The sequence below is a fragment of the Eleutherodactylus coqui genome, chromosome 8 (assembly GCF_035609145.1).
Source record: "Eleutherodactylus coqui strain aEleCoq1 chromosome 8, aEleCoq1.hap1, whole genome shotgun sequence".
NCBI classification, from domain to species: domain Eukaryota; kingdom Metazoa; phylum Chordata; class Amphibia; order Anura; family Eleutherodactylidae; genus Eleutherodactylus; species Eleutherodactylus coqui.
Window position 1 is genome coordinate 24,355,693 of NC_089844.1, and position 16,238 is coordinate 24,371,930.

The 16,238-nt window shown below is 46.9% G+C and overlaps 1 protein-coding gene across 5 annotated transcripts in view; it reads left to right on the plus strand.

Moving 5' to 3' along the window:
- The window catches only part of SEMA5B (semaphorin 5B), a 245,894-nt gene that overhangs the window by 217,799 nt on the left and 11,857 nt on the right, over window positions 1–16,238 (plus strand). For all 5 annotated transcript variants that reach the window (XM_066575322.1, XM_066575325.1, XM_066575323.1 and 2 more), the window contains exons 16-19: window positions 1,447–1,594; window positions 3,078–3,303; window positions 4,175–4,393; window positions 11,405–11,575. In XM_066575322.1, the coding sequence (XP_066431419.1) occupies window positions 1,447–1,594; window positions 3,078–3,303; window positions 4,175–4,393; window positions 11,405–11,575 (764 nt within the window). The remainder of the gene's footprint in view (window positions 1–1,446; window positions 1,595–3,077; window positions 3,304–4,174; window positions 4,394–11,404; window positions 11,576–16,238) is intronic.

Sequence of the window (16,238 nt, forward strand, 5' to 3'; positions counted from 1 at the left end):
CTTTTTTATACAATTCAACGATTTGAACAAGAACTGTTCCGGGGTCTCAGGTTAGTATTTTGTAAGCAGACATAATGGTACTCATCCAACAGCAAGCAGTGTTCTTGAAAACAGTGAGGGATTGAAACCCAGAGTAATGATGAAGCTTTTATTGGTGTCTGGATTACCTGTTGGCGCCCATGGAGGTTACTGATTCGCTAAGAACAGGCCGTTACATATTGTTACACCTGCAAGGGGCGCCATACTGTAATGTGGTGATAATATTGCTGTTGGAGGGGGTGCGGTGATGCGGTAGTTTTCCGTTCGACCAGCTGTGCGGTGATGCAACAAATTTCCATATGATCCGTTGTGCGGTAGTTTTCCTTCTGATCAGTTTTGCGCCGTGCGGTTTTCCATCTCACCAGTTTAGCGCTGTGCAGTGATGCGAGAGTTTTTCGTCCGATCAGTTTAGCACTGGGTGATGCAGCACTTTTTCACATCGGCTTAGCGCTGTGCGGTGATGCAGCCATTTTCTGTTGTATTAGTTTAGCGGTGTGATGTAACTGTTTCATCTCTTTAGTTTAGCGCTTTTTGATGCGGCAGTTTTCTGTCTGATCGTTTTAGCGCTTTGCAATGATGTGTCAGTTTTCCATCTGATCAGCTTACCACTCTGGGATGATGTGGCAGTTTTCCATCTGATCAGCTTACCACTCTGGGATGATGTGGCAGTTTTCCATCTGATCAGCTTACCGCTCTGGGATGATGTGGCAGCTTTCCATCTCATCCGCTTACCGCTCTGGGATGATGTGGCAGTTTTCCATCTCATCCGCTTACCGCTCTGGGATGATGTGGCAGTTTTCCATCTGATCAGCTTACTGCTCTGGGATGATGTGGCAGTTTTCCATCTCATCAGCTTACCGCTCTGGGATGATGTGGCAGCTTTCCATCTCATCCGCTTACCGCTCTGGGATGATGTGGCAGTTTTCCATCTGATCAGCTTACTGCTCTGGGATGATGTGGCAGTTTTCCATCTGATCAGCTTACCGCTCTGGGATGATGTGGCAGTTTTCCATCTGATTAGCTTACCACTTTGGGATGATGCGGCGGTTTTCCATCTGATCAGCTTACCACTTTGGGATGATGCGGCGGTTTTCCATCTGATTAGCTTACCACTTTGGGATGATTCGGCAGTTTGTCATCTGTTTAGTTTAGCGCCTTGTGATGTGGCAATTTTCCGTCTGATTACTTTAGCGCTGTGCCGTGATTCGCCAGGTTTCTGTCTGATCGGTTTAGTACTGGGTGATGCAGCACTTTTTTGATTTCATTAACTCCGCGCTGTGCAGTGACGCAGCAGGTTTGTGTTTCATCAGTTTAGCGCTGAGAGGTGATGCAGCAGTTTTCCGTCTGATTGGCGCTGTGATGCATACTCTGTCTCTGGTCTCACCTCCTTCTTGTCTCCTCTCTCAGGTTCTGCAATGAGAACAGTCCCTGCCCAATCCCCATATTCTGGTCTTCATGGGGCTCATGGAGCAAATGCAGCGCGGACTGTGGAGGGGGTGTTCACTCCAGACAGCGCACCTGTGAGAATGGGAACACGTGCCCCGGCTGTGCTCAGGTAATACACCGCCCGGCTCCACGCTTCATCCTACTTACACTTTCATTATACATTGGTGGAAACTGAAAGTGCTCCACCCACAAGTAACTGGTGGAATTTCATGAAATCTGGTAGATCTACAGAGTCATGCAGAATAAATTATAGCAAATTGGAATGAATCAATTTATTACTGTTGGGTACAGGTGTCAGTAAGAAGCATGCCCTCCAGGAGCCCCAGTATAGGTGTCCGTAAGAAGCATGCCCTTCAGGAGCCCCAGTATAGGTGTCCGTAAGAAGCATGCCCTTCAGGAGCCCCAGTATAGGTGTCCGTAAGAAGTATGCCCTTCAGGAGCCCCAGTATAGGTGTCCGTAAGAAGCATGCCCTTCAGGAGCCCCAGTATAGGTGTCCGTAAGAAGCATGCCCTCCAGGAGCCCCAGTATAGGTGTCGGTAAGAAGCATGCCCTCCAGGAGCTCCATTATAGGTGTCAGTAAGAAGCATGCCCTCCAAGAGCCCTGGGATAGTTGTCGGTAAGAAGTGTGTCCACCTTGAGCCCCGGTCTGGGTGTCAGTAAGAAGTGTGCCCACCGTGAGCCCCCGGTATGGGTGTCGGTAAGAAGCACGTGCCCACCATGAATCCTCGGTATGGGTGTCAGTAAAAAGTGTGCCCGTTATGAGCCCGATATGGGTGTCAGAAAGAAACGTGCCCTCCACGAACCCGGTATGGGTGTCAGAAAGAAACGTGCCCTCCATGAGCCCTGGTATGGGTGTCAGTAAGAAGTATGCCCTCCAGGAACCCCAGTATAGGTGTCCGTAAGAAGCATGCCCTTCAGTAGCCCCAGTATAGGTGACGGTAAGAAGCATGCCCTCCAGGAGCCCCAGTATAGGTGTCGGTAAGAAGCATGCCCTCCAGGAGCCCCAGTATAGGTGTCGGTAAGAAGCATGCCCTCCAGGAGCTCCATTATAGGTGTCAGTAAGAAGCATGCCCTCCAAGAGCCCTAGGATAGGTGTCGGTAAGAAGTGTGCCCACCTTGAGCCTCTGGTATGGGTGTCGGTAAGAAGCACGTGCCCACCATGAATCCTCGATATGGGTGTCAGTAAAAAGTGTGCCCCCTATGAGCCCGATATGGGTGTCAGAAAGAAACGTGCCCTCCACGAGCCCGGTATGGGTGTCAGAAAGAAACGTGCCCTCTATGACCCCCGGTATGGGTTTCAGTAAGAAACGTGCCCTCCATTAGCCCTGGTATGGGTGTCAGTAAGAAGCGTGCCCTCCATGAGCTTCCAGTATGGGTGTCAGTAAGAAGTGTGCCCTCCGTGAGCCCCGGTATGGGTGTCAGTAAGAAGTGTGCCCTCCGTGAGCCCCAGTATGGGTGTCAGTAAGAAGTGTGCCCTCCGTGAGCCCCAGTATGGGTGTCGGTAAGAAGCGTGCTCTCCATGAGCCCCTGTAAAGGTGTCGGTAAGAAGTGTGCCCACCAATATCCTCTAGATGTAAATTTTTTTTTGCAGGAATTCAGGATCTGTAACTCGGAGCCGTGTCCTGAGGTGCGCCGAAATACTCCGTGGACGCCATGGATGACTGTTAATATCACACAAGGCGGCGCTCGGCAGGAGCAGAGGTTCCGCTACACGTGTCGCGCTCAACTCTCTGACCCTCATGAGCTACAATTCGGGAGGAAAAAAACTGAGACGCGATTCTGCCCCAACGATGGTTCCTCGGCCTGTGAGACAGACTGTAAGTGTCAACACGTTATTTATCGTGGGGAGGGGGGTCAGCTGCGCCTAGACAAAAAACGTATCCAGTGTGATGGAAATAAAGCTCCTCACCATTTTCAAGACTTCCGCTTTCATCCGTGAATGGGAATAATCATTGTATACAACAAATACCCATCCTTGCCTTATCCTCCACGGCTCATAGAATCATAGTCCAACCCCCTGCTCAGGGCAGCTGAGGGTTTGTTACTATTGTAGCCAGTCTAGCTGAACATCCCGGACTCCAGACTGATACTTTGTAACAAACTATTGGGGCAGGAGACAGATTTGTGCTGCTGATGTGTTTACCTTACAAAGGATTGTACACGGATACATTGTAACAAACTGTCAGCTCTGTGAGAAATGTTTAAGTTTTCAGCTTCTGGATGTAAAAAAAAAAATTACATTCAAGCAAGCAGAGATCTTGAAAATGGTGCAGAGATTAAACATAACATTTCAGCTGTAGAAGTTTTCATTACTATTGATGACTTATCCTCAGGATAGATCTTCAATACTTAATGGACGGGGGTCCGCCGCTCAGGATCTCTGCTGATCCGCTGTCAGTGCCGCTGAGCCGTATATCCACATGGTGTCGGATCCAGAAGTGTAATGGAAGCCATCGCTCCTATTGATGCCTTCCATAATGCTTCTGGCCCTGACGTCCCTGGAAAACCCCTTTAAACAGGCAGCAGTTGTATCTTCTGAACCTCATCTGTATCAATAGCCCCTCTTACATATGATGATTTAGGTCCCAAGCCCAGGATTGCTGGGGGTTGTAGTTCTAGAATAGGATGCATTACAGTATATAATGCTGCCATGATGATAATCGGCATCCTTGTTGCATTTTCCCGCAGCTCTCGTGGATGACATGATGCGCAGTGGTAAGACGCCGGCCCGTATCATCAGCGGAGGCTGGACTCCGTGGGGAATGTGGTCTGCTTGTTCCCGGGACTGTGAAATGGGATTTCGCTCTAGAAAAAGAACTTGCAGTAATCCAGAACCTCGGAACGGCGGTCAACCCTGCATGGGGTCTGCCACGGAGTTCCAGGATTGTAACCCACAGCCCTGCCCAGGTGAGAACCCCTATACTCTACCTGTCCTGAGGAAGGTGCTGGTCAGTCTTGGCATCGTCAGTCTTGGTCCGTCTCCTTCACTCCATTACACTGCAGTGAGGAGCCAGAGGAGCAATCGTTTATTTTGCATTTGGCCACCGGGGGCAGTGTTTGTATTCTCACACAGCCTTGAACATTTCTACACCTGAATATAGTCCCTACCCCTTTAAAGTATCATGTCATGGGGTTGTGCGTTTGTGTGGGTTCTTTCAGCACAGCGAATCGCTGCTTTTCATCCCCTGCAAGATAGTTTGTTAATTTTTTGTAAACTTCTAACTTTACACCTGATGTTAAAGGGTTTGTCCAGAATTGAAAAACATGGCTGCTCTCTTCACACATGTCCATGGGTTGTCTGGTACTGCAGCCGAGTTCCAGTTAAGTGACTAAGGTGCTTTATACACGGACCAATCAGCCGGTGTAAGCAGTCTGAACTGTGCCCTGATTAACGAGAATGGAGGCGGGTGGGCTGGAACAATCCCCGACCCACTCTGCCGCCATTCACTAGCGATAATCAGTCCTGTCTAGAAGCGTAGGAGCGATTATCGCTAGATTGACTTGTTGGGCATCTTGCGCCTAACTGCTCGTCCCATGTAAAAGCACCTTAAGACTGAGCTGCAGTACCAGGGACAACCTATGGACATGTGTGGCGCTGTTTTTAGCAGAATTCTGGAAAACCCATTTAACCCCTTGAAAGCAGCTGGGGAAGAAAAACCCTGTTAATCGTTGCAAATCTTGGGATCACTTAGCAGCATGCGAAGACGCTGTCAGGTATCAGACAGATGTGGTAACACAAGCGCTCGCTGAACTCCATCTCCGGGGACATAATAGCGTTCTGTACATGACATCGATCTCTGTCGCCGCTCAGCGGTTGCGTTCTGCTCATTAGTGGATACAAACTCTCCCGGCTCGGCTTTATGTCGCGGCGCCTCCCATCGTCCCGGTAGTATAATCTTTACGAGGAGTCAGACTCGAACCGCACGTGAGGAAAACACAATTACGTCTTAATTGAAAACAACAAGGTGCTTTCTGCGGCGCGCGGCGGCTTTATTGGGTAATTGTTTTCTCGCCGTCATAATCTTAGGCTTTATTCCCCCGTAAACTGCGCCGGGTCCGGTAATGAATGATACAAACGGCACCAGCGCCGGCGATAAAGAGGCTTTATACAGGTGCTTGGGCTAAAGTTTACTTTACTTTTACTGCGCACATCTCGCGGTCTTCAGTCACACTGTGGATGTCGCTGACCTCAAGCCGAGGAGCGGACAGTCCTGGACCGCAGAGCTCACAATCGGATGTGCACGGTGCTTCTATTTTTATTCCGTATGTTGCTACATTGCTGCGGACAATTATAGAGGTATTGCAAGAGCGCCACCTACTGGAGAGGGTGAAAGAAAAGTCTTTACTTAGGTTAGGTGCAATTTGTAATAGAACGTCCAACCTCTATGATGGTCAGGAGGTGTAACCGCACCAAAAGTTTGTAAAACGTACTTATGCGCACTTTCTAGGTGAGCTGATATACGGAGTTTTATCCCTTTGGTACTGAACCGCCATTGCATTTCATCCTCTTCTGTCCGCCAGTACCAGTGACTGCTCACATTCGCCGACTGCGGCTATTGCTGGGGTTCTCGCTCAGCTTTTCTCGGACTCTTAGGGCCCATTCGCACAGGTGTTTTTCCGTCCATGCGCCCTCCGTATTTGTCACTGACTGACAGCAGAGTACTCAGACCCAATAAAGGAAATTGTTGTGTCAATTTGTGGTCACTTAGAGATAATCTCGTCGTCTCCTATTTTTGTCTGCAAGTCTATGGGAGGATTAGAAGTAAATGCATCGTACACAGATGTTACATGCGGGTGCGCTGCGGTTTTTACGCAGGATGGCAGGAGACAATGGGTAAAAAAAGAAGAGGCAATGTTTGGGCTTTCTTAAAAATTTCTTTTGCACACGGGGGCATTGTAGGGGGTTATTGTGGAGCATAGGCGGCATTGTAGGGTTATGGTGAAGGCATAGGGGGGCATTGCAGAGAGGTATTGTGGAGGCACAGGAGGGTATTGTAGGGAGGCATAGTGGAGCAAGGGAGGCATTGTAGGGGGTATTGGGAAGGCACAAAGGGGCATTGTAGAATGCTATTGTAGGGGAGGCATTGTATAGGCGTAGGAGGGTATTGTGGAGCATAAGGGGTATTATAGGGGTATTGTGGAGGCAAAGGGGGGCATTGTAGGGAGGTATTGTGGAGGCAGAGGTAGGGAGGCGTAGTGGAGCATAGGGGGCATTGTTGGGGGTATTGTGGAGGCACAGGGTGGCATTATAGGGAGTATTGCGAAGGCACAAGGGGGTATTGTGGAGGCACGGTGGGCATTGTAGGGGGTATTGTGGAGGCAAAGGGGGACATTGTAGGGAGGTATTGTGGAGGTGAGGCACAGGAGGGTATTGTAGGGAGGCATAGTGGAGCATGGGGGGCATTGTAGGGAGCATTGTGGAAGCACAAGGGGGCATTGTAGGGGGGTATTGTGAAGGTACAAGGGGGCATTGTAGAATGGTATTGTGTAGACACAGGGTGTTGGTCTCTCCCTCTAATCCATAGACCGTGCTCCACCTGGGGTCACACTGTCTGCGCGGTGGGTCTCTCGCTGCCGTCCCTATGCTCCGCCCAGTCGTTTGTTATAATCCCCAAATCACGGCCATGTTTCCTGCTGAAAAGAAGCTTTTTTACGTGTTTATTCGCGGCCTCACATTTCAGGCTTTTGGAAGAGTTTCAAACACTTAGAAAACCTTGTCGAAGCCGCAAAATCTCCGGATTTTATTATTTTTTGTTAAAAAATGAGCCACAAATCAGCGCAGCGATGAGATATTTAATGCCGATGTAATTCAGCCTCAGCGTTTTCACTGCCGTGGACCAAGACGTCTGTAGAGGAGAGGTGCGAGGTCAGAGGCCGAGGATTTACACAGCGGCCAGAATATATATCGCATACGAGGGCAGCCGGCTCGCGGACGGCGCTCTAATCCTGCATGCTACGAAAATATTGTGTTTCCTACAATAAATCCCACTCCATCTGCAAAAAATCCACAACCGCAAATTGTACGAGGTAACACGGCAAATACTGGAAAAGGACAAATCTTGTTCATGTCCACAATCAGCTGAGGGGAGCATTTATTAACCACTTAAGGGCCAGAGATTTTTTTTCTTTTTTTCATCCCTGCAATCCAAGAGCCATAATGCTTTAAGTTCTCTATTGACCATGGCGGAGGGGGGCTTGCGTTGTGCAGGACGAGTTACGTTTTTTTAATGGTACCATTTATTGTACACTAGATAATGTATGGAAAAACTGTTAAAAGTTTTTAAAGTGGGGAGAAATTGAAATAAAAAATACAATAGGGCCATTTTAGTTTAGTTTTCAGCGTTCACGGTGTAGTAAAATGACATATGAACAATATAGAAATCAAATTTATATAGTTTTATGTTTTTATATTTTAAGTAAATAAGCTTTTACTGAAACAAAATTTGCTTTCCATCGGCAAATTCTCTTATTTTTCCTTTTCCATTAATTGGAGTGTGTGGTGTTTTTTTTTTGTTTTTTTTGTTTTTTTTACGGAGTCAGCTGTAGTTTTTATTAATACCATTTTGGCGTGTATACATCTTTTGGTCTTTTGGATCCCTTTCCATTTTTTTCCTGTATACTGCAGTATTTGAGTATTGCAGTATATAGCGGTTTTTAAAATTGCCTTTCCAGACTTGAAAGGCATCTACAGTATGTGCGGCAGCCCGCAGTAGGCTATTGCCTGCCATGCTAGCCCATCAGCACAATTGAATCGTGCTGCAGGGGGGTACCGATGGGGATTCCCACTGACTGTTGAGAAGTGTGGTCAGCTTTTACTGCAGCATGTAAACGGTTAACTGTTGCGATCAGAGCCAAGTCTGTTCCAAACAGTTACTGGTGGCTGTCCGGAAATAGCTGATAGCCACTGGGCATGGAGGTGACTCGCCTCCATACACACTTCGTGACCGCAGGACATTTTTTATGTGTTTGTCCGTCCTGAAGTAGTTAAAGGGACTCTTTCAAATCTTTGCCATTTTCATGATCTCTGCTTGCTGTCAGCAAATAAGAACCACCTTGGCTATATCTAGAGACTGAACCTATCCTGTCCTCCCACTTCTCACAGCCAAGGGTTTAAAGCCATCAGAGTAGCGTAAATGACACAACGGAGCTCAGCTGATGCAGAGTTGTCAGCACTGATACATTGTAACAAATCCAACAAACTGATGGCTGCTTCAGAGTCCATGAGGACACTTGTATGGAATTTCGATATGATTGCTTCAGTACTGTGTTCATAAGTTTGTTTGCAGAAGACATTTTGCTGCTTGTTCATTAGCTGCGTCGGTGGTGGCGGCTGCCGCCTGTTAAATATGTATGACCAGGCCGACATGAGAGATGCATTTAATTAACACTGTTACTTGATTATGTTAATTCTTTATACACAGAAGTTTATAAATAGTTTATGTTAAATAAAACGTGTATAATGTTCTATAAATCTCAATAACTCTGCATGAGCGAGCGGTGAAGCGCGCCGTGGTATAATCTACAGCACCGCGCACAGAGCCCCCATTATCACCCTCTGGTCGGAGGGACGGCGGGTCTGTTCACACTGCGGGATCGCTGCCAGATGGTCCACAGCAAATTCCACCTGTTAAAACCAAGTCAAAATCCACAGCTTTCTGCCCGGGTTTTTGGAGCAGATCTGCACACGGATTTTGCCCTGAGCAGAAGGCGCCTGTGGAAATTCGACACAAAAAATGGTGTTTCCAAATCAAGAAGTGACCTATATCTCTTTTTGACGCAGAAACTCACCGAAATTAGCTTTTCTGTGTGCAGATTTTGCCAATCGACTGGGCTAATTGGACATGCGGATTCACAGCGAAAACGTGACACGGTTTTTAGAGGCGGAATTCACACTGAAATTTCCACCGATAATTCCTCCTTAAGAACCTACCGTAAGGTTACTAGCGGACACAATATTCTCTGAATCAACCACTAAAAATGAAGTCATCAGGTGATCACTTCGGTGTCAAAAAGTACTAATGACTAATAGTACCTGCTAGCCATCATAAACCGCCCCTGTAGTCACACGGCTAAATGTCTGACCATTGTCTGTGTATAGCATCCCTCACTCTCCACCTCGCCATACCGCGCACATCTCCAGCCCCTTTACCTTCTGTATCACCCCATTACTTGTGGTATGTAAGCTCGTTTGAGCAGGACCCGCACCCCTACTGTCTCCATCAACTGATTACTATTGTAACTGTGGTTCTGGTATTTTTGTACTTTTGTGTTACTGTATTCCCCCCTGTCTATGTAAGCGCTGCGGAATATGTTGGCGCTATACAAATAAAGATTAATATTATGTTACTGTACAGTATACTACTATAATACTGATCCCTATGTACAAGAATAGAACTACTATAATACTGCCCCCTATGTACAAGAATATAACTACTATAATACTGCCCCCTATGTACAAGAATATAACTACTATAATACTGCCCCCTATGTACAAGAATATAACTACTATAATACTGCCCCTATGTACAAGAATATAACTACTATAATACTGCTCCCTATGTACAAGAATATAACTACAATACTGCCTCCTATGTACAAGAATATAACTACTATAATACTGCCCCCTATGTACAAGAATAGAACTACTATAATACTGCCCCCTATGTACAAGAATAGAACTACTATAATACTGCCCTCTATGTACAAGAATATAACTACTATAATACTGCTCCTATGTACAAGAACATAACTACTATAATACTACCCCCTATGTACAAGAACATACCTACTATAATACTGCCCCCTATGTAGAAGAATATAACTACTATAATACTGCCCCCTATATAGAAGAATATAACTACTATAATACTGCCCCCTGTGTACAAGAATATAACTACTATAATACTGCCCCCTGTGTACAAGAATATAACTACTATAATACTGCCCCCTGTGTACAAGAATATAACTACTATAATACTGCCCCCTGTGTACAAGAATATAACTATAATACTGCCCCCTATGTACAAGAATATAACTATAATACTGCCCCCTATGTACAAGAATAGAACTACTATAATACTGCCCCCTATGTACAAGAATAGAACTACTATAATACTGCCCCCTATGTACAAGAATAGAACTACTATAATACTGCCCCCTATGTACAAGAATAGAACTACTATAATACTGCCCCCTATGTACCAGAATAGAACTACTATAATACTGCCCCCTATGTACCAGAATAGAACTACTATAATACTGCCCCCTATGTACAAGAATAGAACTACTATAATACTGCCCCTATGTACAAGAATAGAACTACTATAATACTGCCCCCTATGTACCAGAATAGAACTACTATAATACTGCCCCCTATGTACAAGAATAGAACTACTATAATACTGCCCCTATGTACAAGAATAGAACTACTATAATACTGCCCCTATGTACAAGAATAGAACTACTATAATACTGCCCCCTATGTACCAGAATAGAACTACTATAATACTGCCCCCTATGTACAAGAATAGAACTACTATAATACTGCCCCTATGTACAAGAATAGAACTACTATAATACTGCCCCTATGTACAAGAATAGAACTACTATAATACTGCCCCCTATGTACAAGAATAGAACTGTTATACTGTTTCTTATATACAGTAATGTACTCTTCTCCTTGGCCTGTAAGACTATATAAGCAGGTTGATAACACGGTGACATTTCCACACGGTGAAGAGTCTTGTATCTGTCAGTGATATTTCTTTCTCGCGGTACATTTTATGTGCAGAGTTTGACGTTTACATTTTCTCTTTTGGCAGCTTTTTGGATGATTCACTTTCTGCTCGGAGCAATTACTGCAGTACCTGGTGATTATTTATTCTCTGCTTTGACCTTTGCTGCCTTGTTATGTTTCAGTGAAGGGTTCGTGGTCCTGCTGGTCATCATGGACGCAGTGTTCTGCCACGTGTGGGGGTGGCCATTACCAGCGCACACGTACCTGCACCAACCCTGCCCCATCCAACGGCGGCGACATCTGCATCGGTCTGCACACGGAAGAGGCACTGTGTAACACTTACCCCTGTGAAGGTACGGAGAGCGGATTATCGTGTGCCGTTATCACACTCTTCAGTATGCGATAATCATAAACGTCATAATATATAAAGTGTGTGCGTAAAAAACACCTCTGAATACCCCGATGCAAATCTATAGGACTTCTGCTCTGTGTATTGCGCATGTGTGAGTGAGGCTCTGGGCCTCATTGTAGCAGCACATGAAATCAATGGGGCTTTGCGTTTTGCGAGGAATGAATTTGTGCGCCAAAAAGACGGTATGCACAGCCTCAGTCTGTGAAACTGCATGCACCCGTGTGAATGAGCCCTTAGGCCCCGTTCACATGGGCGTATTTGCGCTCTGCGTTACGGAAAGCTTAACACTCGTTGATTTGCATTGGGATATAGAGACGTGTGCGTGCAAAAAAACCGCAGCATGTCTTATTTTAGTTCGCTTTGTGGACCGAAATTGCCCATTATGGTCCATGGGATCGCGTAAATATGTAGCGAATACATCTGATACATGCCGGAAGCCAGGAGCAATCTATTGCGTTTTCTTGCATGCATGAAAAACTCAATAATGACGCACGCAAAAAAGTAATGCGCGCACTTTTGGTTCATGCTACGTATTTCATGGACCGAAACTTCATACTCCCGCGTGAATCAGCCCTTAGACTGTAAACTCTGTGGCCAGCGGTCATTACGGGAGAACAGTCGGACGCACGTGTTAGACATTACGGGACATTTATTACGCCTCGTAATAATAGGTAAACGCTAATGATGATTTATTGCACTTTATGGTGCCATGCAGTAGAATGCGGCGACCCCCGGAAGGCATTCATGAACACGGGGGTCCTGGAACCTCACATTCCGCTTCTTGCATTTAATTACTAAGAACTCTATCCAGTAAGTTGCAGTTATTTCTTCAGTGGGCCCCCGTTCTACGCTCCACCATAGGGCCCCGCAGTGATGGATTTAGCATCCATTTGCATTCCTCTTTGGGAAGAAGCTAAGAATATAACCAGTTCTAATGAGGAGCGGGAGGCGGCGGAAGTGCAGGAATCGGAGTCACCGCCGACGACATGCGTCTCGGCATACGGCTCATGTCAGCGGTAATTGCCTGGATGCTGATTTCCGTAGACGGGCTGAGTAAACACACAAAGGGATTTATTTAACGTGGAGCGCGGCCAGGATATTGCGGGACGGACGGACGCTGCTCCACCGAGGAGAACTGGGTTTGCAAACATTCTGCTGGTTTGGAAGTGAATCAAGACCTCGCTGATCCTCCGCTGTGTGAAATAATTTGTGAGCAGCACAATGGGAGCGGTGTGGAACTCAGCCGGCTGCGCCATAAATAATTGATGCGGTATCTGGGGGTTGAGTGAAGTTGTGTAGGTAAACCTGAGCTTCGTGCAGAAAGGCACATCCGATCGACACTGCAGCGTTTGATTAGTGCCTAATAACAGACCGGGCTCCTGTCACATTTTATCTGAGTCAGATTCAGCTGCAGCTCACGGAGAGGGAGAATAAATGACTACCCTGACGGATCTGAGGAGACGGCGTCAGGTGACTTTATAATCCGCTCCCAGGGCACAAAAGGTCTGGCGGGCGCAGAGACTTATGGCGGGTCTACTGCGCTGTTCTGTTATATGCATTCATTGTCAAAACCCATCCCTCCCATAGAAGTTGTCAGAAAGGAAACTGTGTGTGATTGTAATATCAGAGCAAAAGGGTCATTTATTGTGGAGAACCGACCCCTTGTAGGGAGGCTCTAGTACCCTGTTGTACCACCTCTAGCTTGGATATAAGATGTAATACGGGTGGCATGGAGGCTCTAGTACCCTGTTGTACCACCTCTAGCTTGGATATAAGATGTAATACGGGTGGCATGGAGGCTCTAGTACCCTGTTGTACCGTCTCTACCTTGGAAATAGGATGTGATACGGGTGGGCATGGAGGCTCTAGTACCCTGTTGTACCACCTCTTGCTTTTATACAAGATGTGATATGGACAGGCATGGAGGCTCTAGTACCCTGTTGTATTGCCTCTAGCTTGGATACAAGATGTGATATGGGGGGCATGGAGGCTCTAGAACCCTGTTGTACCGCCTCTTGCTTTTATACAAGATGTGATATGGGCAGGCATGGAGGCTCTAGTACCCTGTTGTACTGCCTCTAGCTTGGATACAAGATGTGATATGGGCGGGAATGGGGGCTCTACTACCCTGTTGTACTGCCTCTAGCTTGGATACAAGATGTGATACAGGCAGGCATGGAGGCTCTAGTACCCTGTTGTACCGCCTCTAGCTTGGATACAAGATGTGATACAGGTCGGCATGGAGGCTCTAGTACCCAGTTGTACCTCCTCTAGCTTGGATACAAGATGTGATATGGGGGGCATGGAGGCTCTAGAACCCTGTTGTACCGCCTCTTGCTTTTATACAAGATGTGATATGGGGGGCATGGAGGCTCTAGTACCCTGTTGTACCACCTCTAGCTTGGATACAAGATGTGATACGGGCGGGCATGGAGGCATACAGGTTCTGTATGGTATCCTGTGGCATATCACTCCACAGTTGCTGTAACTGAGCCTTTAGATCATGAAAACTCGTAGGTTGTGGCAGTTGGCATCCCAGATGGTCCCATACATGTTCTATTTGTGATAAATCTGGTGACCGGGCGGCCATGGAAGTGTGACAGTGTTGTGGGGGCTCCTGTGACCCCCTTGTGTGTGCGGCCGAGCATTATCCTGCTGGAAGCCACCATGAGAGGAACACACGTGACTTCAGGATGTCCTGAACATATCACTGAGCTGTCATTGTCCCTCGTACCACTACTAGGGGCACCGACTGTCGTATGCGAAGGCCCCCTAGACCATCACACCAGCAGGGAGCAGTGTGCCGCTCCACAGCAAAGGCAGGATTGAGGCGCTCACTCCGAGGTCTCCAGACACGAACATGGCCGTCGTCATCAGCACCCAAACTAAACCTGGATTCATCTCTGAAGACAACCCAGTTCCCCTCCACAGCATCCAGTTTCTTCAGTCACGACATCACTGTGAACGGAGGTGACATTGGGTGTCAGAGGGCCGTACATGTAATCGAGGCCGTGAGACCAAATGTCCTTCAGCCAAGTGCCTGGAAATGGTTCTGACAGGCACAGGGGTGTAACGATGGCGCCCCCTGTCTCTGGATGGCAGACAACGGAACAGGTTGAGCTGCTATTGCTTGTTTGACGATCAGATGCTCCTCTCGACTAGTGGTCTGCAGGGGCGTCCTGAGCCTGTTTAACTAGTTCATGGGGCTCAAAGGTCATAACCGGTTCCCTTTAAATCATTCATGGATGCTGAAGGAAACCCATAAATAGTCATTTTTTTTCAGCTTATCCAAAAATAGTTTTGGTTGATCAAAATTCGTCTGCTGTAGAGTCTCAGCCGTTCGTATTTGAACAACTTGCGAACAAATTTACATGGAGATCCCCTGTATGAGCGACATCTCGGCAAACTACTAATGAACAGTCAGCGCTCTGTGTGAAGGCAAACATATCATTGTCACTTGTGGGCTTCAGAGACTCTTCAGAGTGACTGAACGATACTTGCTTTGTGTAAAGGCACCTTAATGTGGCAGAGATCACCGCACGACCCGCTGTGCTAACTGAACTCCGAGTGGAAGGAAGAGACATTTCCATGCAGAGAACGGTTTCCTTCTTGCAAAACTACTCAGCCTCCAACCCTTACGTGTTCGTTCTTTCGGATTTGAGTTACTTTGCGTCTGCAGAGAAGCAGGTGGAGTCTCTGTAGATACTTGGAATGGTAACGTTATTGCATCCCCGTCCCGTGTCCCCCTCATCTAGTAGTATGCTGGACCTCCTTTGGTCTTCAGTACCAAATTCTGACCTCCCCTCAGCACAGTGTAACAGAAATCGGAATCCATCTGGCAGGTGATGTTCTTACTTTGCTCAGTGGTGCAATTTTTGTGCCCTTTTGCCCCCTGGAGTCTCGCCTTTCAGTTTTTCTTAGACACAATGGTGCTGGATCTGGTCGTCTTCTGTTATAGCTCATCTGTGCTAAAGGACCACGAATTATGAGATCGGACATGTTAGTTGGAACACCAGTTGCTCTTGACTCTGCAGTGCCTGTTGATCTGATTGATTCCTGACATCCTCCTCTGACCCCTTTCAACAGTGAGTTGTCATAGAATCCTAGACTGGTAGAGTTGGAAGGGACCTCCAGGGTCATCGGGTCCAACCACCTGCTCAATGCAGGATCACTAAATCATCTCAGACAGATTTGTGCAGGCATTGTTTGAAGACTTCCATTGAAGGAGAACTCCCCACCTCGCGTGGCAACCTGTTCCACTCATTGATCCCCCTCTCAGTTTCATCCCATTGTTTCTAGTCTTTCCTTGTGCTGATGAGAATAGGGCTGATCCCTCTGCACTGTGACAGTCCTTCAGCTATTAAGTCTCCTCTCAGCCTTCTTCCTGCAAGCTAAACATTCCCAGATCCTTTAATCGTTCCTCATAGGACATGATTTGCAGACCGCTCACCATCCTGGTAACTCTTCTTTGAACTTGCTCTAGTTTGTCTATGTCTTTTTTAAAGTGGGGTGCCCGAACTGGACACAGTATTCCAGATGAGGTCTGACTCCATCTTTAAAATCACCCTTTGGATGTTTTTTCTCGAATCGAGCCGTTCTCCGTT